This window comes from Dipteris shenzhenensis, chromosome 26 (genome assembly GCF_047967505.1).
Source record: "Dipteris shenzhenensis isolate YYH24624 ecotype China chromosome 26, Dip_SZ_1.0, whole genome shotgun sequence".
Lineage (NCBI taxonomy): Eukaryota > Viridiplantae > Streptophyta > Polypodiopsida > Gleicheniales > Dipteridaceae > Dipteris > Dipteris shenzhenensis.
The window spans coordinates 26,337,908-26,360,950 of record NC_141621.1 but is presented as its reverse complement, the minus strand read 5'-3'; the positions used below and the strand labels follow the sequence as shown (position 1 = coordinate 26,360,950).

The window sequence follows — 23,043 nt, the reverse complement described above, 5'->3', positions numbered from 1 at the left end:
AGTCCTCAAAATCCTGATGTGTATTGGGGCAGCCAAAGAAGAAAATGAGGCCTCCACTCTAACAACACTGTCTGAAGATCTGATTTAATGAGTGCCGGGAAAACCAGGTCCTCCATTAGGTGGGAGAACCAGCTGAGCTGAAGTAGAGAGAGGCTGATTGAGATTCTGATAATGTGTAAGATGGGCATGAGAAGGGGACTTCTGATCCAAAGGAGTAGGAAAAACAAGCCATCTCTTTCTACTCTCCATCTTTGAGAGGAGGAGCAGCAGGATCCTGTCAAGAAGAAGGCGCATTATTTTTTTCTTCTTGGTCCTCTTCTTCTTCTTTGGGCAATCCATGGAAAAATGCACCCTGAGTCTGTAAATGCAATACCAATCCTGACGATCAGTAATCTCAATCCTTTGTCGAAAAAGGGATCAATCTGACAAAACCAGAGTATATGGAGATAAAACAGCCCCTAAAAGGAGAGGGCAGCTAGAGGGCTACCTTGAAGCACCTGTGCTGCAATGTCTGCCAAATCAAAAACCATATGAAAGAATAAGTGCCTCAAGAGGTCAGGAGGTAAGGTAGAGAGCATGCATTCTCGAGCCTGACTTCTTGAAAATTGAATCCAGCAAAGAGAGTAGTGGAACTTTCCAACTTCACCGAAGACAATTGATATGCAATCACTTGCATCCCAGGATCTTAGGCGGATCTATTGATATTCTTTCTATCTAAGAGCACAAACTAGATTTTGGGGATTGTAAGTCAGGTAAGCTACTTTCAAACCGTTTGCTGCACTTGGCATCAAGGGAGGGAATTGCATTTCAGTTTCAGCCACCATTCTCTCTTGGGCCCATATTTCCAATTCTTGGGATTAGAGGTGACTACAACATGATGGAGTTTCCTACAAATGGGGGAATGTTATGTCAATCAGAAATAAAGAATCTTATAGCTTGGTTATGGAAAGACGAGAAACCATGAGGGCTCGACAATGTTTGCATAGATGGGACATTAATGGACAATGCCATTTGTCATGGTATAAAATGATTAGAATCTAGGGGCAATCCTAGGCCTAGGCAACAAGCTTGTGGTGCATTGGTAAGGCCCAAAAGGGCATGGAGTTATTAGATTCTTAAAGAACACATGGCATCACTAGTGGCAAGCATCATGTTAAGGGAACAACTCCACAAAGATCTAGACGAGGCTATCAAAAAACGTGATAGGCTAGACAAGGCAATGCAAAAGGAACAGGGTGGAGTATCATGGCTGGGAGGAATACAATTTGAGGGACTCTTCTTTAATTTTTTTCAACACTGCACCAAACTCTCAATATAGAACCATAGTTGGAGTAACGATTAAAAATTCTAATCGAAGCAATCTCTATGCTATCAAATTCTCAATCTGCAACTCCTGTTGGAAAATTGCCAACTCCTCCACATCAAATCAAAATGTCTATCTCTTGATTTAGAGAAAAATTATATTGAACATCTAAAGCCACTGATTTATAATGGGGAAGAAAAAGAGAGAAATACGTTCTTGCAAAATTGGCAATTCACCTCCCACAAACTTAAGAATACACCTCCCAAAAATCAAGTTGTGGAAGCTATTCTTTTCTGCGAAATAAAGTATATAAAAGGTGGATGACTCTTAAAGAGACTGATACGATCCAATGTATTGGTTTGAGTTTGAACAAGCCTTCTGAAAAGAATTTTTACCCAAAAATAAGCTTGAAAGAACATGGGAATCTTGGGATAGTTGTAATATGGACAAAGTTTCTCTAGCCTAATATAGCTAATTATAGAGAAACCATTCTTTAAGTCAAAGGACATTGATGAGTTCCAAAAAATAAGAGGTTTCATGAGGGGTCTAAAATACAATTATAAGCTAGAGGTGAGAACTTCTCCCAAAACCTTTGAAGAAGCTATCAAGAATGCCTAGATTTATGACATTACGATCTAGTTTATTCCCAATTTTAATAAGTTTCCCAATTAAAAAGAAGGGAATTTTGAAAAGAGGGTCTCAGGCACATCCCAAGAAACTCCAAACTCAAAAGTATAACCGACGACTTCTACACAAACAAGAAGGAAAAGTACATATTGGTGAATTTTTTTCCGCTAATGATTTATTTCTTCTTCACTTTAAAAAAGTAAACTTTTACTTGATGTTGTTGAAAAGCATAAAGCTTCTTTGAATGATTTAATGGTTAAATTTAAAGACATTTTTCCATCCGACTTGCCTGATGGTTTACCCCTTGAGAGAGAAGTAGAGCATAAATATAAAAATATTTCATGGATCTACCCTTGTTTGCAAACCCCCTTAAGACTTAGTCAAACAGAAGAACGTGAGGTAGAAAAACAGCTAAGTCGATATCGTAGGAAAAGGTCAAATTCAACCAAGTAGCTTATGTTGGTCTTCACAAATTGGTAAAGAAATTGAAAAAAAAAATCCATACCTCACATTAATTGTGACAACCCCCAACCAAGTCTGGTCAACCCTAGACCCTGGTGGGATATCCATGTAAGCTCCATAAACAGAAACCCTAACAAAACACGAGCCAAACCCGCAAGCAACCCATCCGGATCAAGCATCCGCAACCCATAAGGGTTACCACTAGCAGCTCACCTCCCAGCCGTAGGCTCATCCGAGCCACACTCGAGCTAGAGATCTAACCCATCTGGACCTACCCTCAGGATACGAGAGCCAGCTAACCTCAGGATCCAGACTTGCGTCCCAAACCACAAGCCCTTCACCCTAATTGCTGCCCTCTGGTCAGCAGGTCATGGTCACTAAGGAATGCATCCTCAGCACTCCCACAACTGAGCCCCTAGCCTATACTTACATGCTAGGTATCCTGCTTTATGGCTTTAGCCACATTCTGGGCTAGGCTACTCTAAATCAAGCTTCCCTTGCTTTGTGCTCAAGTCTCAGCCCTGTCTTTTGAGCCAAAAGGGAGAACCAAACTTTATTGATCCTAATTTTCAAGGCAGAGCTTTGCTTTGCAAGCTTGAGGTTGAGTGATTTAGGTCGAGGCAGGAGCCTTGGAAAGATTCTTTCTTCAATGCATTGGGTCTTACACTCCCTCTTCTGGTGGTGATTGGATGGATAGCACTAGATGGATCTTTTCTTCTACAGACATCAAGATGCCTCCTTCACCACCTACGGCTACTATCGTCAAAGCATGGCGGAGCTTTAGTACCTTATTACAAAGGATTTCCCCCGTTTTGCAGGATGAGATTGATAGGCAGCCAGTTATGTAGAATGATTCTATTTTGGATGACAATTGATAGACCTCTTGGTACCTCAGGGTATATGCAGTGGTCCAAGTGGAAGGAGAGGTCATGCTTCTTCATTGGGATCTTGCAAAATTTTCAAGGGTTACCTAAAGAACACAGCCTTCAAATGAATAGTCACCTCAAAGGGAATGGTAGGAGGAATGCTCAGACAGGTGCAGCTATCCCTCTAGAGTGGACCTCTACAAATGGATGACAGCATAGACATATCAGGTGGATGGTTGCTTACTCGGGCACACACGCCCTCTTCAGGTCATAGGTCTCTTCAGGGAGTGGATAGGACACTTTGGTCATTTTTTACAATACAATAAGGAACACCAGACAGTTTCAAATTACTTCAAGAGATTGGAGACCATCCAGAGCTCATCATTGGGAGAACCTTCAAATCACCTTCGAGATTTTCAGAGATCTTTTGGAGGAGGCTTTGGAGTTCCCCAAGAAATAGAAAAGGCAATCTCTTCTTCTGGCTTTATATTCATGGAGGAATTGCAGTGAAGCAGTGGAGGAGCATTTTTGGAGCTGATCCCTCTTGTCCTCGGTGCTTATCAGCTGGTGAGTCTATTCAGCATTGCCTCTAGGAGTGCAGATAGGCTAGGATTAGCTCTGGGCCTAGGATCTTTTACGAGAGCCACGACTTCTCCTGGGCTATCATGATTCAGCACCAGGATGTACAGCTTTGTTTGTAGCCTTCATGCTGTCCCTATTTATCTGCATAAATGGGCACTTACTGGGAGATTGTAGTAAGGAGTCCAGCCATAATCCTGGTTTTTATCAAGTTTTTTATTTGCTCAAAATTCAGACTATTTTGAGTGGCATTTCACCACAAGTTTGAAAGCATAAGGATCAAGGGTAAGGTAACACTTTAAAGCAAATAACCTGAGAACTCTGAGCAAGGAATGAAACAATTTTCCCTAAAAATTCATGTGTTGTGATCTAAATTTTAGTTCTCTTTTTTTATTATAATTAAATATGAAATCCTTCTTGTTTCTCAATATTATCGATGGAAACAGTATACCTGTATCTCCACTTCCAAGAGTCCGTTTCTGATGCCTTAACAGTGAATTCACAAATACTGACGCACTGGCTTCTAAGCTTCAGAGAGGCCTTTGTCCGCTCACTTACTTCATGCTTCGCCTCCAAGCTGTAACAGTTACAAAACACAAAAGATGCCTTTTATCCAACCAAAAATGCGCATATTAGAAAGTCAATGATTTCAACCAGTGCTCCTAACAGACTGCTCTATATGGAAGAAACTGTAAGCTACAACAGAATCACCTAAGAGCTCCACAGATGCCATCACTGTTGACCAAACTATATTATATTTTGATACAATGAAACAGCATGTCTGAAATGTGCGCAGAAATGTTTTAGAATAAATGTGATAGGAAGTATTCTCACTTAGTTTTGCCCTGCATACCGCATTTAGTATGACCCCAGATGATGATGGTCTCACTTCCATGATAAATGAGATACCTTGAAGAGAAAATCACAGCTACAAAGATCAGACCTGATAGACTGCAGTCCAGTGAAATTTGTGTAAGCGGATGCCTCAGCCACAGTATGCTTTCCCATGATTTGGCTACCTTGGATAGAGAGCTCCTTGCTGCCATTTAATCCTACGAGAAGACTGAAGAACACATCATGGGAGAACACAACTCCAAAAAGTACAGGAAAATAGTAGAAATGCAGTTATATGTGTCAGTGTCTATACATGCACAGACACAGTTCTGTAGTATAGACCTAGATGTATCCAAGAGATCAAACTCAGCGCGTAGGCAAAGCAGGTAGATTTGAATTTCGATACAACAATTTAGTCAGATAAAACTCTACAACAATCAGCTCTGTGCACGTATCACCTAAATTGTGCACACATACAATTGTATTATATGTCAAATTACTTATTTGTGCACATTTGTGGTGTGAGTGTGTGTGTGTGTGTGTGTGTGTGTGTGTGTGTATTTGTGCATAGATGTTTTACTCCACAGGAATCTGTGCCTCATCTCCTTTGGCATTGTCCATATACCCGTGATTTTTTGGTCTTCTTCGGCAGCATTTGAGAGCTAGATTTCCTACTACTGCCTTTGGGAAGCATTTCTGGCTTCTTGGGATTCAACCATGCAGACAAGGATTTGATTTGTTTTTCATTTGGGTTTGTTACTGGGCACTTTGGACTCTATGGAAGCATAGAAATCATAGAGTATTTGGTGATCCAACTTTTTCACCTTTCCCTTTCTTTCGACGATCTCTGCAGCAGTCCTTTGATTGTCTGCAGACTCATTACATAGATTACAATATATACTTGTCATATAGTGAGATCTTTTGCTGATGTACTTTTCAGCTCCCCATACAGGGGAAGCTATTGTCTAATATAAGGCATCAAAATTTTCACCCCCCCAAAAAAAGAGTGTGCATTAGAGGAGATTATATGTTTATACAAGATCTACACGCACAGATGATCAATTGTATGATTTCATCATAGCTGGTCCCTACTATACATGATGCATACACGTGTAGTTTTGCTTTGGCTTCTTCTCCCTCCCCACAACCTTATCCCTCCTCACTTGTTGGGCAAAGACTTCCCCGTCATGCATCTAGACATTTTCATCAATGTCCTATTCTTCCGCTCTGCGACTGCATTCTATTGCAAAGTGTATGCCACTTTGCATTGATGTATTATGCCCCGAGCTGCTAACAAATCTGAAAATTCACGGGACATATACTCACCCCCCTTGTCAGTGCGGAGGGTTAAGAGTTTCTTTCCACTCTTGTTTTCAACCAGGCAAGAAAGTGCTTGAAACAAGGGAAGACATCAAACTCCGGCTTCAAAGGATAAACCCAAGTATGTCTGGTGATGTCATCTACAAAGGTGACAAACTATAAATAGGCTCCAAGTGATACTGTCTGCATCGGCCCACATACATCACTCATCCAGTCCCTAGCCTATGACCTCGAACGGTGGAACCCATGGATGCGTTCAAAGAGGGTGGTGGAGCTCTCGAACTCCACATCCTTTTGGATTTGCAGCAACTCATCACAAGTCCTCGCGGCCAGCGGAATCGGTCGAGGATTGGCTAAATGGGTAGCCATGATGAATCGGAGGTGCAGGTCAACTCAAACAATTGAAAATCTGCCTGTCACTTGAGAGAAAGACTCAAGAAGAAGAAGGGGGATGAGAGAGGGAGAGATAAGGGGAGAGCCTGAGAGGGAGAGGGGCGAGAGGGAGGGATGGGCTGAGAGAAGGGAAGGTGGAGTCAAGATTTTGAGCTTGCCAACAGACCTCCAAGATGTACTGAAGAAGACCATTCACTTCTTTCCTGATACGAGAGGAACCTGCAAGTTATAGCAGGTTCAAGCAGCAGTAGAGCAACTGAAAGGACGTGATGTATCATTCTCAAGGGCGATCTCCTATAGCGTGTTAACCCACCTAAATAATTGTGTCGATGGCAATGTTGAGATATCGAGCTCCACTCGTGATATGCCAGGGTGACCGTTGTGCATTTATGTCACCGGGAGAGAGGTGAGGGAAGGGGCTGAGAGGATGGGAGGGAAGGAGGTGAGAGGAGATACAGAATGTGAAGAAGAGGGGCAGGGGAGGCACGCAGCGGGGAAAGGGAAAGAGAGACGGGAGATAGGAAAGGGGGGAGGGAGAGTGAGGAAGAGGGGTAGGAAACAGGTCCAAGAACACAGCGACAAAGCTTATCTTTCAAGGAAACTTGGACCTTTCCCAAAAAACAATTAAAAGTCATCTCTTTGGCCATTGATTGAGATAAAAGAGAGGCTTGCAACCAGGGGAGGCAGTACAGTAAAATAAAGAAATAAAACTAAGGCATCAGGCTGAAGAGTCACTTAACTGAACTGTCAGCCCATTAAACGAATATTTGAAACCTCTCATGCAACCTACACTCATAAAGTCTCCTTTGTCCATTTCGTTCCATTTCAATTTCATTCATAAATGTTGTCATTTTAAATCAAAATCAATATGATTGATCCGAAAACTGTTCTTTTCTTTCAGAGATCCCCTTCCTCACAAATATACTGTGCCAGCATAGCTACATTTCCATGATAGATGTAAGTAGGCCCAACGAACACACCTTGAGGAGAGACTGGGACACTTTTGAGTTGCTCCTACGAACTCCAAACCCAGAAACCCATCACCCCTGGAACAGTTGGGAGGGTATCATTAGCTCTACTGCAGCAATCCTTCTGATAAAATTTCATATGACAGTTGTCAGCTTCTTCTGCACCTGTCCTTCTACAAGCTAGATTCCACACTTGTATCAAGAAATGGATTCTAAGCGAACTCTAAGCAAAGCAGTCCTAAACCGAAGGACATGAAGCTCAAAATGCTTTACAGACGCACAATAATACTATGATTACCGAAAATCAGTGACAAAGGAATTTCTCATAAGAAATCCGGCAGCCAATATAGTCTCGGATTGCATATACACCTGCCGATATCCACTGGCCAAGTTTCCTTCCATCTTTCCACTGCCCTGCATAAAGGTTCATCATTTTTATCATGGTAGCACACGATAGGTCCAAGAATGTGTATACCAAGTCTTTAAATATAGGGAGTGCTATCATTCATACAGAAATCAAATGGTTATCTCAGAATAAGCGTATGAAAGATCAGTCTTTATCCCTTCACTAACACCAAAACGAGTGCTTTAAATTTGGCCAATGCATACCCCACTGACCAAAATGAAGATAGAAAGAACAAATGTCTTCTTATCCAAATAATCCTGGCATGTCTACACTCCCAAAGGCAATGCTGAATAGACTCAACAACAATCTGTTAGAAAAGAGAGTGTGAGAGCAAGAGAGCTGAACGTAGTGCTTGCAATAGATGAAGTGAGTAGTACAAGAAGTGGGATAGGTTTTGTCTAAGTGACAAAACCTTATCCTTCACTAACCATAGTTAGTGAACTAACTGTAATTAGGGGGGAAAACCTCTAAATGAGGGAAAAGTGCCCCTAACCTACTTATTACATTACATTGGTCACTACTATAATATAATAATAATTCTAACACCCCCCTGCAATGCCATTGTCATGTACAAGGAAATGATCAATCACCAAAAGGAGATAAGTTCGGGGCACTGCGAAATGCCTCAAACTTTTCACGTGGAAAGAAAGAAAGTTTATTAAAGTCTTCGGAAGACTGATGGGTCTATGAGACTCTGAAAATCCTGATACAACGAGCTATGGTAGTGGAGCTACTAAACGAGCGTCCATACCAATGCAAAATGCAAAATGCAAAAAATGCAAAAATGCAGAATGGCAGTACTAAGTCCTAAGTACAACATAGTCATGTCGATGGTCAACTATATATATCAATCTCAGCATCATCATCATCCCCAGCAACAGCAAGATATCAGGATGGATGAGGTAGTGGAGGCATGAAGTCGGCAATAGAGTGCAGTCGGCCACTCAGAGGTGCAGTCCTGCGTCTAACCAGGGCTACTGTGACCCCCGTCGATCGGGCTCCGACTCTAAACAAGGAGGGGATGTCTCCAAGTGTGATCTGTGTGTCGACCCTCTGTTTGAGCTGTCGGGTCACGGGCTCTGGGTCACGGTCATGTTGAGGCCTCGTCTCGTTGGGGTCCATGTGATCTAGCTGAAAGAACTCCATGATAGAGCTCTGAGAGGGATCAACCGAGGAAGAAGTTTGCTCCTGTCTCCGTGCTCGGAGTATCCTCTCGCGGTGTCTAAGTGCCTCATGAATGAAACCTGTCAAACACCGCTGGTCTAGGTAGGAGAGGAAATGGGCTAAAATCCCATAACTATCTTTGAAGAGGTAGTGGAAACGTCCTCGGATCTCATAGTACACAGGACACCTGAAGATGAAATGCTCCTCTGTCTCAACCTCCTGTATGTCACATAGTGTGCATATGCGTCGCTCCCTGGGTAGTCACTCTGCTCTGCCGCTCTCGATGCAAAGTCTGTGTAAAGAGACCCGGAACTACCCAAGAGAGATCCTCATCGAGTGGGGTAGGTGAATCTGTGTGTATCCTGGTGGGTCAATGAAACCCTCCGCTGTGATATGTAAGAAGTGATCTCTGTAGAAGCTAAGCTTCACTGGGAGTTCACACGGTTCCAACCAGGTTTGAAAAGTGTGTAGCTGTAGTAGATCCTCACGGATAACCTGGTTGATCTCGTGTGATAAGAGGGGAGAGAACATAGCATCCATGCTATACTGGAAGGGAGGTAGTCTATCCATGTGGAGCCCCAGTCGCTCAAACCATCTCTTTGTACGTGCATACCAGCACCTCTGATCTCCTCCTGCTGCAAGTGCCATAGAAGAGGATAGAGCTATCCATGGTAACCTGCTACGCCCCGAGGTATAATCCCCATATTCCCTAACTCGATACAGATATGTGATGACCTGAAATGCAACATCTAGCTGTAAAGGGGGTGACCCAAACTCAGCCTAAATGATCTAGTGAGGAACGGATGACTTACCATGAATCATCCGTGATAGCATGAGAACCTGTAGCCGCTCCACACGGGCCTACTCTGTATCCGACAAGTCTGGCCCCCAACAAGGGCTGCCGTACATCCCTGCTGGGCGAGCCAAGTAGTCAAAAAGCAACCCCTTGGTGCGTGGATCCTGAAAGTGTGAGTGGAAGCACTGTCTCTCTAGCCTGGCCAATGAGGCATACCCTCTACTCAAGCGTGCCTGCATCGCGGGTCTCATAGTGAAGCTCGGTCCGGAGAAGATAACCCCAAGATAAGTGTATGATGAAACTATCTCAACAAATGACCCCGCAAATGTGAACTGCTCCTGACGCATGATGGCTCGAGATGTATTGAAGATCATGACCTTGGTTTTACCCACGTTGACCTTCAAATCATGAGACTCACAAAAGGACTGTAGTGCGTCTAGGTGTCTCTGAAGCCCCTCTGCTGAGGAAGACAAGAGAGCCACGTCATCTGCATAGAGCAAAATCTGGATCAACATGCCTGCAAGAGAGCAACCTACACTCCCTTGTGTCTGCATCACTGTCTCAAGCTCGTCAATGTAGAGGCCAAACAAGGTAGGCGACAAAGGACACCCTTGTTTGACCCCGATGGTACTCATGATCTCGTCTGTCCACCCGGATCCTGCCCGAACTCTGCCAGAAACTCTCTCATAAAGTGCCATGACAGCCCAAATGATCTCCTGGTCATAACCCAAATCCTGTAGGCGCTGTATGAGGCGGGCTCTCGGGACCGTGTCAAATGCCTTGCGAAAATCCACAAAGCGATACATTTGAGCATCAGAATGTGGTCAATGGTTCCATGATCACGCCAGAATCCGGCCTGTCCTGCTACTCTAAGTCCTCGACACTCTGCATGTCTGCTAACCTCGGAGTCAAGTACTGATGCATAAATCTTGGACATGACATGTCCAATCATAATGGTCCTGTAGTTCTCCGGGCTCATGGGATCCCTTGCCTTGTGGATGGGTGAGATAGTGTTAATGGTCCAAGTGTGTGGAAATCCCAAACAAACCGCTTCATTAAAAAGCTTTGCTAAGATCGGGGCTAGGAGGTTAATCCCATATGCAATGAACTCAGTGCATAGTCCCTCATGATCCTTCGCTCGGCCATTATGAAGTTTCATTACAGCATCCTTTACCCCTCCTCTAGTGAAGAGGGTGCAGGATGTGGGACGAGGCATGTGTGAGAGGCTAGGGACTGGCTGATTTGGGATGTCATAAAGTGTGCGTGCATAATCAAACCAGATTTGGGTGTCAGTGAGTGGCGGAGGGGACCGTCCTTCTAGAAATCTCCGCCAGAAGTCCTTAGAGTTGTTACTAAACAAAATGTTCAGTAGCTCCTCCTCATTTCAACGAACGACGAAGTCTAGTTTCTTCCTCCGTACCAGTCTACGGTATTCACGTAGCGTATCTGGTGCGCTCGGAAGACTGTTTTTGGTTTCGAATCTAAGTTGACGGCGTAAGGCCTTACACTCATCATCGTACTAACTATTACAGGGTACGGTTCCAAGGGGTGGTGGGCGGGTGGAGCGGGTGGTGTGGGAAAAAGCGTGAATGGCAGCCTCGTGTAGTGAGCGGGTGACAAGGGCAGCACGATCCTCTAAAAGGGGTATGAAGTCAATATAAGCGAGAAGTATGTACAGACGGCCAGAGTAAGAAGGTGAGTGATCCCGATCAAAGCGTATATCGTGGTAGGTGGAGTAAGCACTGAGTGGGATGGAAGATGCTGTGCGAAGGGAGGTGGAGATGCGAAAGAAAAGGTATGTATGATCAGCCCCTGGGGAGAGAGGTGCTACAGTGAAGTCAGTAATGCGAGATGTGAAGACAGGGGATCCCATGATGTAATCAACACTGGAGCCCCCCCCATGTGGAAAGCATGTGAAACCACCTGAAGCGGGCCATCTGTCAAGACCATTATAGATAATGAGATCATGTATCCTGCCTAGGTCTAATAGGGCCTGCCCATAGGATGAGAATGGACCTCGCCTGTCAGCCGAAACCCGTAGCATACCTACCTCCTCAAGGTCAACATCTGCCAGTAGAGTGGAATCATCTCTGAAATCAAGAAGTGGTACCTGACGGGCCCTTGTCCTCACGTTGAAGTCCCCCACTAGAAGGACTTCTCCGCGGCTAGAAAGTCAACGATGGACTGATAAAGGGCAGCAACTGGCGATGTCTCATCATCACCTCGAATATCTCTGGCAAAGTGGGAGGTCTCCGGGGGGAAGTAGCAAACTGGGACAAACAGATCCTGGCTGTCCATGTGTCGTATCCGGATCCAAAGAAATCTGGAATGTGTATCTCTCTGCTCTACTGAAATGATCCCCCGAAGTGTGGATCTGAAAAGGACTGCAACTCCACTTGAACCTCGAACTCCTCCTGTACCCCTCGTCTCATCTTAGTAGGCAGACTCCCATGTATATCCACTGACTATTGGAAGAGGGCGCTCTAGACTCTGATGCGTCTCTGTATAGAAGACTATGTCGTGGCCTGTATAGGATGTCTGCAACATTGTCATGTGTTGACACATAGATCATATTGATCTCTCTTGCATGCAACTTCTCTCTGACATAGTGATAGTGAACCTAAATGTGCTTCGTGCGAGCATGAAACACAGGATTCTTTGCCACTGCTATAGCACTCTGAACTCTCTTCCTGAGTCCGATCTCGGTTTCCACACCTCGCTGAATTTGTCATTGAGGGGGAGCAGCAATCCTCTCTCCTTTCATGAGTTGGTAGGACTTATGTTGCAGGAGGAACAAACACGCAAAAATATGGCAACCCGGGCTGGCGAGCATGCTATGCTCTCCAAGTTCAAACCCAAGGGTAAAGGGCAGGGAGCAGGGAGCAGGGAGCAGGGAGCAAGGAGCAGGGAGCTTGCGGGCTAGGAAGCAAAGAGCAGGATCTCGCTCTGATACCAAATGTTAGAAAAGAGAGTGTGAGAGCAAGAGAGCTGAACGTAGTGCTTGCAATAAATGAAGTGAGTAGTACAGAAGTGGGATAGGTTTTGTCTAAGTGACAAAACCTTATCCTTCACTAACCGTAGTTAGTTCAACCGTAGTTAGTGAACTAACTGTGGTTAGGGAAAAAAACCTCTAAATGAGGGAAAAGTGCCCCTAACCTACTTATTACATTACATTGGTCACTGCTAGAATATAATAATAATTCTAACAAGCAGGGAGCTTGCGGGCTAGGAAGCAAAGAGCAGGATCTTGCTCTGATACCAAATGTTAGAAGAGAGAGTGTGAGAGCAAGAGAGCTGAACGTAGTGCTTGCAATAGATGAAGTGAGTAGTACAAGAAGTGGGATAGGTTTTGTCTAAGTGACAAAACCTTATCCTTCACTAACCGTAGTTAGTGAACTAACTGTGGTAAGGGGGAAAAACCTCTAAATTTGGGAAAAGTGCCCCTAACCTACTTATTACATTACATTGGTCACTGCTAGAATATAATAATAATTCTAACACAGTCAACCACCAAGGGCAAGGGAGGTCAGCTCCAAAAGTCTTCCTCCATTGATTACTGCAATCCCTCCATAAATGAAAAGCCAAAAAAAGATGTGCTTACTATTCCTAAGGAATTCCTAAGCCTTCTCCAAAAGACCTTTGCAGATCTTGAGTGATGTGGAAGCTACCCCAGTGATGAGCTCTGGACAGTCTCCATCCTTTGGCTCTAATGTGAACTTTCCTGGCATACTGGCTGTAAAGTCAAACAAAGGAAGGCTCTTGGAGTGAATACCTGCATATCAATCCATTCACATTCACATGAATACTACTGTAGAAATTTTATGGGAAAACCGTTCCAGATACGAAGAGGAATGTCCTCCGAAAGGGGGTCAATGTACCACCCAGTAGCATAAAAGCATTACTACTCTGACCACCTCAAGGTGTGCATCCAAACTAACATCCTCCTCGAAATATCTAACCAACCTACTCCCTGTGAACACTACGGTGTCTCCACCTGTTTCCTAAATGAGGCCAATGACCTGCACAAGAATACCTGTGCCGAAAAAAGCCCCCATCCATCTGATGCGTCCATGTTCCAATAGCCCAATCCAAAGGGATAGTTGCATCTATCTGGGCAAAATTCTTCTACTAATCCCTTTGAGATGACCAACCCTTTGTTCTTCAAGTAGCTTCTTAAAAGCTTTCCACAAAGAGGAAGTAGGACCTCTCTCCCCTTTGGACCACTACATATAACTCAAAGCACCCAAAAGTCTACCAACTCATGCAAGACCTACTCATTCCACATGACTAGTTGCCTATCAATGTCATCCTACAAAATGGGGAGAGTCCTCCTCAAAGAACCCCTAAAGCTGCACCAAGCTCTCACAATAGAAGCGAGAGGTGAGGAAGACATCCTGAGATCTATAGACATGAAAATCCAGCAAGTGCACCCCAACCACTCACCATCTAAAGAAGGGATGTAAGACACACAAAGAAAGTTATAGATAGGCGGGAAAGCCATAAGAGGTCTTCACATAATCCCATATACAAGGTCTCTTTTGGTCAGGTCGTCACTTGAGGTCATCCAATATATATATATATATATATATATATATATGTACATGGCCTCTTCTACAAGAGGTCTTCATGTCATCCTTGTACAAGGTGAAAAACATTCCATATTCTTCCTATAAGACAATGCCATAGTGACAAATGGTGTAGAGGCCACATGCAAGGTAAAGACTAACAAGGAGGACCATACTGGTGTGGAAGTGGCATGAATGTGGATGGAACAAATATCGAGGGTATCAAGACTTAGATGACACAAAAGAGATTGGGAAGGGAAAAGTGCTATAGAAGCCATCAATGATGCAAAAGCAGTCAAGACATACATGGATGGTGTAGAAATCAAACATGACGCAAAGCGATGACCGATGGGAAGGTCAAGGATGCAAAATCAAGGACATGTTACCAATTGGTGCTTCTCCCAAGAAACAAAAAGGAATCTTTATTAGATTGACTTCAGCCAAATAAAGTATACTTTGGTTATCTAGAAAAGAAAAGTTTTATTTACTTTGCTTTCCATTGGTAAAGAGAATTGTGGGGACGCCCACAAGAGACTAGGATTAGTCCAAGATATAGAATGCATGCATTTGACTAACCTTTAATGCGTTGAAGTGTTGGATAATGTTGCCAAAACAGTGGCCTTTGTAGGCTCCCATTTTGCAATGTCCATCCATCCGCTAATGATATATTGTGTCACCAAGTTGTAATACCCCAAGTCAAATTTCTAATTGACCATTATTTGATAAGAATTCTTCATTTATTTAATTACGTTCAAGAATTATCTTTTATTGGTCAAAGTAATGACTACAATCAAAGATACTTAACTTTGGTTATGTAAGACTAACACTGGTTAGGAAGACTTGGCTTAGGCCAATAGGGTTAACTACGGTTAACAAGAGCATTAGTCAGAGAGTGTTGACTTTAGTCAACGAGACTTAACTTACCCCAACAGGGAAGATGTGCCAACTTCGGTTGGAGAGACTTGGCCATAATCAAGGCGCCTCGACCATCGGTCAAGACCCTTTATTATGATCAAGAGAGTTGACCAGAGAAATTGTTCTATGTTATGTGCACATGTTTGCTTGGTGGGGACGCCCATAGTGACTAGGATTAGTCCTCTGATTATTATTTGCATGCAAAGCGCTAATGATTAATGGGTGCCATGGCTATGTCCATTCGATTAATTGTTGCAGGTAGAAGAGAGTGGTTTAATACCCAAGCTCTACGAAGCCTAGCTAGCATCCAGGAGGTGTCCATGTGACCGAGGCTATGAAGATCCCAGAGATTGCCCTTTAGTGGCATGTAGCTAAAATCTACTTTAGACAAGTGGCATGTTGCCAAGATTGAGAGCCATGAGCTCTTTGTAAGAGTTACACTCACGTATGGATATGTATCTCTTAACCTGTGAACTAACTTTTGTATTCATAATTTTCTAGAGTAATAAAAAACTTGGGGGGGTCCAACCCGACGCTTTGCCCTGGGTCCTAGTGTGCGTGTGCGTGCGTGCGTGAGTGTGTGTGTGTGTGTGTGTGTGGTTACCCTTTGGGGTGGGAACTCACTTGCCAACAACAAACTGATTGGGTTTTGGCTAGGCTAAAAGCTTTGGAAAAAGCTTGAGTATTTAAAACTGGCAACCTGGCCTTTGCACGTTTGTCTTCGAATAGTGCAGTCCATCCTTGTGGCATATATTCAATTTTACTTGCCATTGATCATGTTCACTAAGGCAGATCTTACATCTTTCATGTCTGTCTTTATGGAAATCTTCTGGCAATCCAAACATGGCAGAAAAAGTCTAGCTTCTTTCGATGCATCACATTTGTTCTCCCAAGATGCATGGTGGATTGAACATCACGTATATTCAGGTGCATATCCTTGCCCACAGGGGGAAAATGTTGCTGCAATTTCTGCAAGGTGATCAGTCTTGGGCTCTTATGATTAGATCTCTGGTCACTCATATCAGTATTTCTGCGTTTGGTCATTGGCAACTCGATCAATGGGATTTCCTTTTTGGCTGCACTAATGGCACTTTGCCTGGCTGCCCTTTCTTGACTAGAAGCATGTTCTTTCTCATCTGGAATGGAATGGTCGGCCGTCTTTGCTTGGGAATTCTTTGAGAGCTGAAAGCATTCACTGGTCAAAAGTCTTTCAGCCTCCCTTGGCTTTACAGGAACATCAACGTTCCTACTTTGTCTTGTTTAAAGGCATCACCTCGGTTGTTGATGTTATTGATGATGTTGGTACTATGCTCCCTTTTTCTCTGGCAGCCACCAGATATGGATTGGGCTCTCATTATCGTCCTTTGTGGCAACAAATTACTTCTATGCTTTCGCCTTTAGTTCCGATTCCTCCTTTGGAACCCTAGGACCGGCTGGAAGATTGGACTTTGACTTCTCCAGGGTCCTCTTCTCGTCCTTTAAGGCTATCTCAGATTACTGTGCTTGCATTGTATAAAATCCTTTTGCCTCAACCTTGGGTTTCAGAGAGAGGTGATTTTGTTTGCCGAATGCATCGCCCAGCCAAGTGATGGAGGAAAAGATTACAGCAACTTTGGGCCTATAAAGTACCACTTCGGCAACAGGTTTTCTTTTGGCGAGTTCTTTTGGGAGTGTTTCCATCTGGACAGCTATTGGATCATTGACACATTGCTCCTGCACTTTGCCACAGATGTTCTGCTTCTTCAGAGACTATGCCTCACTTGTTTTGGCATCGTTTGTGCTCTCATGAGTTTTTCGATCTGCTTCAACAGCGCCTGCAAGCAAGATTCCCATCTGTTCTGTTTGGGAAGTTCTTCTAGCTATTTGGGTTTCATCTATCCAGACCGGAGTTTTATCTTTTCTTCGTTTGGGTTCGCTACTGGGAACTATGGACTTTATGGACATATAGGAATTGTAAAGTCTTTGGTGATCCTACTTTCTCTCTGTTTGGCTTTTTCAGGCATTCTCTGCAGCAATCTTTCTTTGATTGCTTGCAGACCCGCTACATAGATCATGAGGTTTTTTTGGCGTATACTGAAATTTTCAATTGATGTAATTGTAGCACCTTGTTTTGATGTTGCTACTCGTGTAATATAATCAATCAAAGATTTCACCCCAAAAAAAAAAGTGTGTGTACGCGTGTGTGTGTGTGTGTGAGAGAGAGAGAGAGAGAGAGAGACAGAGAGAGAATCTCCAAATCGATTTTGAATTGACGACGCTCTTGACGCTCCCAAATCGATTGCATGAGAGAATCTCCAAATCGATTGTCAATTGACGATGCTCTTGATGCTCCCAAATCGATTGCATTGGTATCAAAGCACGGATCATTGCGTTGGCAATGATGACCCAAGCTTACAGGAGATTGCACTGACTCAGATGCTGTGGAAATCCATTGATGCTCGTGAGAAAACTTTGCTGCTGATATAGGTTTTGAAGGAGGTGGTGGAGGTCGAGAAAGCCTTGCCCATGGGGGAGATAATCACGTTAATGTTCACAGTGACCCGGTAATCGTCCATGTGATAATTGAACTGTGAAGGTTGGCGATGTCCTCAAATAGAAATCGAGGCTAGGTGTTGGCAGAGACTCGTGACGAGCTTGACACTACTGAATGTCACAATCAACACACTCGCCTGCATACCTTAACGCAGTAAGGCAAGATCCTTTGAGAAATTCCCAGTGCGTGATTTACCGGATGTCTTCTGCTTGTTTACACGCAATCACGAGCGTGGGTAAATAGCTCACGTCAATACTTTGGCAACGGCAATGAACTTGGCCAAAGTGTAAACTGCCAAATTGAAGAGGCGCACGGCAAATCTTTTTTTTTTGGGCAAAAAAGAGACTTCTATTAAGTATTAAAGAAAACCGTTAGAGCAAGCTCCATACCGGAATACGGGATACACCATGCAATGCATGGAAAGATCAAGAGCCAAAAAGAAAGGATTGGGGCTGATAGTGCCATCTCAATCCGGTAGCAACCTCCGAGAAAAAGGGAGAACCCCTCCAAACTCGAAGAAATACAGTCCTCCTAGAAGAGGCTGCCCGTGAAGGGCCCTGCATGCTAGCCCATATGGCTATCAAAGTGTGAACCGTGTCACTCCAAATACCAGTGAACACCTCTGATGGGTGTATCTGGGTGTCATCCAAGGCCACTGTGCATCTGGCTCTCCAAATGTGCCAAGAGGAAATGCTAGCCAAAATCTCCCAAGAGGTGTCCACTGAAACATGTGAAGCTCTGAAAGAAGTATGTGGTACATCCTGAAGAGAGCACGGCTCTATCTCCTGTCGAGAGTGCCCAAGAAGAAGGCTCACCTTCATAAAACACCTGGGGCCCAGTAAGGGATAACCATGCGACCGAGCCCCAAGTCATGAAGAAAGGGAAAGTATGAAAAATGCTTAGTATCCGAGCAACTCCTTTCCAAACAATTCTCGCTTGATTGCAGTCCCAAAGGCAATGTCGCACTGACTCCTCTACAGAATGACAACGAGGGCAAGTGGGATCAGCCCCAAATCGTGATCTCCACAGGTTCACTGCAATCCCTCCATGAATAGAAAGCCAAAAGAAAAGAGTGATCTTTCTATTTCTGAGGGATTTCCAGAGCCTCCTCCAGAAATTCCTACACAAATCCACGGTGATGAAGAAGCTATCCCAATGGGGGGCTCTGGAGGGAATCCAACCTCTACTGCTCAGCTGAAATCTCCTGGCATTACCAACCGTGAAACGAAAGAAGGGAATCCCCCTCTCTCGGTGACCATGATCTATCCACTCCTCTCGGTGCCCATGATCTATCCACTCCCACTCTCCTAGGTCCCACTGCAAACACCTGATAGGTGCACCTCCATATAACCACAACCTCCAGGATCCCAGGGCCAAGAGCAGAGGGTCGGGGTCTAAGTACCACTGCAAGCCCACTCCGTGGTTCACAAAACCAGCAATCCTGGCAGGCTGAAAGGCAACCTCTAGAAGAATATCATCCGTGGATCTAGAGAGTATACCTCCATCCCCAACGTCAAAGACCAATCCCCGAAACCTCGAAGAGCGATCACTTGTAGAGGAACTGCTGTCCTCGAAAAAGCTCCCATCCAAGTGGTGGAAGTAATAGGCACCTCAACTGTCCATTCCACCGGGATGGCTGCATCTATCTGCTGAATCCTGCGTACTACCCCTCTGAGGTGACTCATGAACTGTAGTCTCTGATCCTCAGGTAGCTTGATAAAAGCCTTCCAAGTGCCTACTGTGTAGGCGGGGCCTCTCTCCCATCCAGACCACTGCATATAATGAGAATTGCCCAGAGGTCTGCCATGCTCATCAAGTATACTCTATCGTTCCAAATGATCAGTTGCCTATCAATCTCTTCAAGGGTAGAGGGCGGAACCCTTCGAAGAGTGTTCCTGAAGCTCTCCCAAGCTTTGAGGATGGCGGTCATGAGAGGAGAGGCAGGAGACTTGAGAGAGGCGGAAGAAAAAATCCAGCGAGGGCTGTCCACCCAATCATCTCCTAAGGTAGGTGTGCAAGCCTAAATGCGTCCAAAAAAGAAATCCTTCCAAGGTTCCTGCCCAAGCATGAGTCCCCTCACCACCACCTTACAAAGCAATGCCCTGCACTGCAAGTCCGAGTCAATGATATTAAGTCCCCCTTCCCATGTAGGGAGAATAATGGTCTCCCAAGCCACCCTCGCTGCAACATCTACCGTGCCATCAAGTCCACTCTAAAGAAAATTCCTGACTGGTCTAATGAGCTGAGTGATGCAATCCCTAGACCGGCACCAGCAAGAACACACAAACCAGGCGGTGGCCAAGAGAACCTGGTTGACTACCACAACTCTAGAGGCAAGGTCGTGTTTGGCTGAGCTCCAAAAAAGGAGCCTTTTCCTTATACTTTCTAATACTGGGGCAAACTGTTGTGCTGGAGAGATGCCCAATCCTACCTGGCATCCCAAATACCTGACAAGATCACCCCTCTGAAAAGCCAATGTCAACTCCCCAGCCTGGAGTGTCCTCATCACTGATCCAAAAGCCAAAGGATTTATGCCAATTGATGTGTGCCAATTGGCAAATCTTAGATGGCCAATCGTGTTAATTCTGCAAGTCGCGAAGTTGTCCTTTGCCATATCATGTGGAGAAGTCTGCATGATGACGGCAAAAAGTTCGTTAGCATCATTTGGAAAATTTCTGACGGAGTTACGCAAAGTGATGATGTTGCAGTTTTGCAGGTTGTTGATATGGATAATGGCATGCACAGTACGCAGGTGCTGACGTGGCGTTGCCCAGCCAGTCTGCTGATGTGGCAGACACGTGGCAGTGCAAGGGAGTGGTGACAAGTGGCAGCTCAGTAGATGCTGACGTGGTAAACTAACCAGTCCTAACCAGACCTGTCAGAGCCTAATCAGACCCTGGTTATTCCAACCAGTCTGCAGCCAATCAGTTTCAAAAAAAAAAAAAAAGGTTTTACCTGTCAATTTTCATCTGCCAGATTTAAAACTTACCTATCAGAAAACAGCAGAAAAACAGAGATTTTCTGACAAGTAAAGAAAATGCATTCTTTTGAGCAGATAGGGTAACTAGATGCATTCCTAGTGCTTTTTGCAGTAGCCAGGAAAGGGACAACACAGTGGTTGATGCTTGAGAAAGCTTGTGGTTTATGCCTTGAGGTGACAATCTACAGATTATACAATTCTGGCAAAAGTTTGTAGATGCAATACACCTCTTGTTGAGGCATTTTTATTTTGAAAAGAAAGGCTCAGTGCATTGGTTACATACACTCTGTGTGAGAGTTTGCAAATCTTAGGTTGAGTTTGCAGAGATGGCTTCACAGGAACATGCTCGCTCATCCCATGAGGGAGTTGCTCATACTGCCCAAGTCAGGCACGAAGAGGGCATGCAATCTAATAAAGAGAGCTTTTATAAAGGACTGCTTGCTCAGTATTAGATGCAAGAAGGGATCCTCCTTTTTGCAGATTGGTACAACCTCTTGCAGAGGAAAGGACACACAAAGCTCCCTCTAAAGCAATTCAGAATGAGTTTGGCAAGAAGAGATCCTTGAGTACACCTCCTATTCTTCCTTCAGATGATGCATCCAAGAAGAGTAAGAAGCCTCGTTATGAGGACAGCAAAAAGAGAAAAGGAGGTAGCCAAGAAGGGAGTTCACATCCCAGGAAGAAGAAAGCAAGACATAATCATACGTCTTCAAATAGTTCTTCAAGTTCCACTTCTTCATCTTCATCTTCTTCTTCTTCTTCTAGGTCATTGAAGCCTAAGCATAAGAAAAAGAAGTCATCCAAGGAAAAGCATGCAGCTAAGAAAGCCAAAATTAAGGAATTCAAAGAAGGTGGGAAGTCTACATTTAATGGCCTGTACGGTCATACAGAGAAGGCCATGCAATTTATCAAGCAATTTGATGCAGCTTTTGGCACCGAGAATTTTTCTGAGTCATCCAAACTGCGCATGGTTATTTTACACTTGACACGAACAACAACCAATGCATGGTGGAGTGCGAAGACCACAGTTGCTTTTGCTCCAAAGAAGTGGAAGGGCTTCAAGAAAGCCTTCTACAAGCAGTTCATGCCTAAGCAGTTTGGAGACCATGTTGCCTGGGAAAGTTTGCATATGGATGCAGGAGACACAGTGGAGACCTAGAATCAGAAGTTTTGGGATGCATACTTGGATATTTCTCCCTTCAAAAGGTCTCTAAGAAGACCTGGTAAGAAAGTACAGGTATGGACTCACTCCAAAGATACAAGTTGTGGTTAATTCCTTCAATCCACTTCTTTTTTCTCTCTAGGTATCCTCATTGTACCAGCATTTGTACAACCAAACTCTTTCTTAGGCAAGATTTTACCCTTTTAGGGAGTAAGATTTCTCATGCAATGCATGATGTATTTCTTCCTTGAGCTTTGCTCCTAGACTTCTTTCATACATACGTAATAGAAGTCTTTTCTTTGGGGAAACAAAAAAGAGCATTGGGAGGGTGTCAATTAAATTTCAGTTAATTTACATCAAGGATGCAATTGAAATTAAGCACATATAAGTCTCAGAATATCTATGTATAACTACATGCACTTTTTTTGGTTCTGCTCCTCCTTTCATTGCACCAACAACTTCATCTTTTGACGTGATTTCATACATCATGCATGCAGCCACTGTGGCAAGCTTAATGCACATGTAGGATCCCACTACAGTGCCTTCTCTATTTGCCGAGACAACAGAGAAGAAAAATCCAGCCACACCTCAGTCTGAGAAAAAGGAGTTTCCTAAGGCTCAAAAGAGGGAATTTCAGCCTCAAAAGCCGAGGGGGAACCAAGCACAGAAAGCCTTTAAAGGCAAACCTCAGTTTTTCCCTAAGCAAATTGTTGTATTCCGCAAGGGGAAATGTTTTAGGTGTGGAAAAGAGGGGCATGTGGCTGCCCAGTGCCCTGAGAAGCCTTTATGTTTGAAGGAGCAAAGAAAGCCACAAGCACGGCCAAAGCCAATGGCAAGAGGAATTCCGGACGTTCTGGGCAGAGTGTCAAAAGAGAGTTGTTGCTTTCATGGGGCAAGATAAGAGACCAGCATGCACTCATATTGTTTGATCCAGGGGCTACAAACAATTTCATCTCAAAAGATTTAGCCTTGAGGCTGGGAATAAAGATGAAAGAGTTTGGCAAGGCCCTTGATGCCGACCAGATGTTCCATGGGGACCCTGTGCCTGTTACTCCCTTGATTGGGAAGTTCCATATTCATGTACAGTGTTACGTAGATCGGGAGGATTTCGTCATTTCCCACTTAAACATCATGATGTAGTTTTGGGAATGCCTTGGTTGCATCGTAAGG

General features: G+C 44.2%; 1 protein-coding gene across 1 annotated transcript in view; it reads right to left on the bottom strand.

Moving 5' to 3' along the window:
• Positions 1-23,043, bottom strand: part of LOC147884894 (uncharacterized) — a 36,980-nt gene that overhangs the window by 1,416 nt on the left and 12,521 nt on the right. The window contains exons 4-7 of the mRNA XM_087397951.1: positions 7,651-7,766; positions 7,365-7,430; positions 4,781-4,900; positions 4,289-4,414 (exon numbers count right to left, since the gene is read on the bottom strand). Coding sequence (XP_087254077.1) covers positions 4,289-4,414; positions 4,781-4,900; positions 7,365-7,430; positions 7,651-7,766 — 428 coding nt within the window. The remainder of the gene's footprint in view (positions 1-4,288; positions 4,415-4,780; positions 4,901-7,364; positions 7,431-7,650; positions 7,767-23,043) is intronic.